Source organism: Chionomys nivalis, chromosome 24, assembly GCF_950005125.1.
Source record: "Chionomys nivalis chromosome 24, mChiNiv1.1, whole genome shotgun sequence".
In the NCBI taxonomy this organism is placed as follows: Eukaryota; Metazoa; Chordata; class Mammalia; order Rodentia; family Cricetidae; genus Chionomys; species Chionomys nivalis.
This window is the reverse complement of record NC_080109.1, coordinates 47835209-47837186: the sequence shown is the minus strand read 5'-3', so window position 1 is coordinate 47837186 and position 1978 is coordinate 47835209. Positions and strand designations below refer to the sequence as shown.

General features: G+C 37.2%; 1 protein-coding gene across 1 annotated transcript; it reads left to right on the top strand.

Annotated features, from left to right (window-relative positions):
* The first annotated feature begins 480 nt into the window (after positions 1–480).
* LOC130866037 (60S ribosomal protein L31-like) lies at positions 481–902 on the top strand. The gene has a single exon (XM_057757274.1). It carries the CDS (start codon positions 496–498, stop codon positions 871–873), a length of 378 nt encoding a protein of 125 aa, XP_057613257.1. The 5' UTR covers positions 481–495; the 3' UTR covers positions 874–902.
* Positions 903–1978: the final 1076 nt, after the last annotated feature.

The window sequence follows — 1978 nt, the reverse complement described above, 5'->3', positions numbered from 1 at the left end:
TTCTTTAAAATCCCTTAGCACCATAAGAATGGCATATAATGGAAAGACACCTTACTCAATTCTTCTGATTTATAACCTGCTTTCCCTGAATTATTTGTGTCAGTATAAAATGTATGGGCTCCAGTTATTGGAACATCACGTACAATTCTAGGAAGAATCCAAGAAGTTCTCTTTATGATGTAAAGTCTATCACTTTTGGGATAGTTGCTATTAATTTCTCCCCCCAAAATAGCACAAGCTCTTTGCCATGGTTTATTGTCTTTCCATAACTTTTTTATTTCCTCAGTAGTAAAAGGCACTATAATTTCTGCTGGGACTATATCTGCTAGTTGACAAAGTCTCAGTTGACCTTTTATAATTAATTCTGAGACTTTTTTCACATAAGTTTTTAATTTTTTACTTGGTTTATGTGGTATGAATATCCACCCTAAAATAATATCTTCCTGCCTTCCCACAATCCCTCGCGCCCGTCCTTTTCAGCTTGGGCCCGGCAGAATGGCTCCCGCAAAGAAGGGTGGCGAGAAGAAGAAGGGCCATTCTGCCATCAACAAGGTGGTGACCCAAGAATACACCATCAACATTCACAAGCGCATCCATGGCATGGGCTTCAAGAAGCGTGCTCCTAGGGCACTCAAAGAAATCCGGAAATTTGCCATGAAGGAGATGGGGACTCCAGTTGTGCGGATTGATACCAGGCTCAATAAAGCCGTCTGGGCCAAAGGAATAAGGAATGTTCCATATTGTATCCGGGTACGTTTGTCCAGAAAACGTAATGAGGATGAGGACTCACCAAACAAACTCTACACATTGGTAACTTACGTGCCTGTTACCACATTCAAAAATCTACAGACAGTCAATGTGGATGAGAACTAACCTACTGAATCTCAAATAAAGTTGGAGAACTGCCAAAATAATAATAATAATGATAATAATAATAATAATAATAATAATAATAATAATATCTTCCCTCTGCATTAACATCCTTGTAGGAGAAATTCTGGAAAGCAATATAACTGCATGTAACTAAGATTTGGGTTCACGCTATCCATATGTGCCTCCTGTAATTTTTCCTCAATCATTGTCAGTTCCTTTTCTGCTTCAGATGTCAATTTTCTGGGACTATTCAAATCTTTATCACCATCTAAGGTTTTGTTCAAATGAACTATTAGATCAGGTGTTATCCCAACAGCTAGTCGTAGACTGGAAATGTCTCCTAACAATCTTTGGAAGTCATTAAGGTTGCTGCTAATTTGTCCCTTTTGTGTCCTAATTTTCTGTATACCTATTCTGTAACCTAGGTAATTAACAGAATCTCCTCTTTGAATCTTTTCAGGAGCAATTTGTAATCCCCATTTGGGCAAGACTTCCTTTATTTCTTCAAACATCCTTTCTAAAATATCTTTATTTGAATCAGATAACAAAATGTCATCCATGTAATGATAAATTATGGACTTGGGAAATTGCTTACAAATTATTTCCAATGTCTTACTTACAAAATACTGGCACTATTTTGTAATGTGGGACTATTGAGCATCTTCTGGGGGAGGATATTCCATTGATATCTCCTAGTAGGCTGAGAATTATTAAAGTAGACACTGTAAAGGCAAATTTTTCTCTACCCTTTTCTTGTAAAGGTATAGTGAAAAAAACAATCTTTCAGATCAATAACTATAAGAGGCCATCCTTTTGGTAATAGAGAAGGCAAAGGAATTCCAGATTGTAGCAGACCCATAGGATGAACTCCCCTTTTGACAGCTCTTTGATCTGTCACCATTCTCCATTTACCAAATATCTTTTTTTTTATACAAACACAGGAGAATTCCAAGGGCTGGTTGATTCTTCAATATGGTGAGCATCTAGTTGCTCTTGTACCAGCTGTTCAAAACTCTGTAATTTATCTTCAGCTAGAGGCAACTGCTTGATCCATATTGGCTTCTCAGTTAGCCATTTTAAAAGTAGGGCTACTGGTACCTATAAA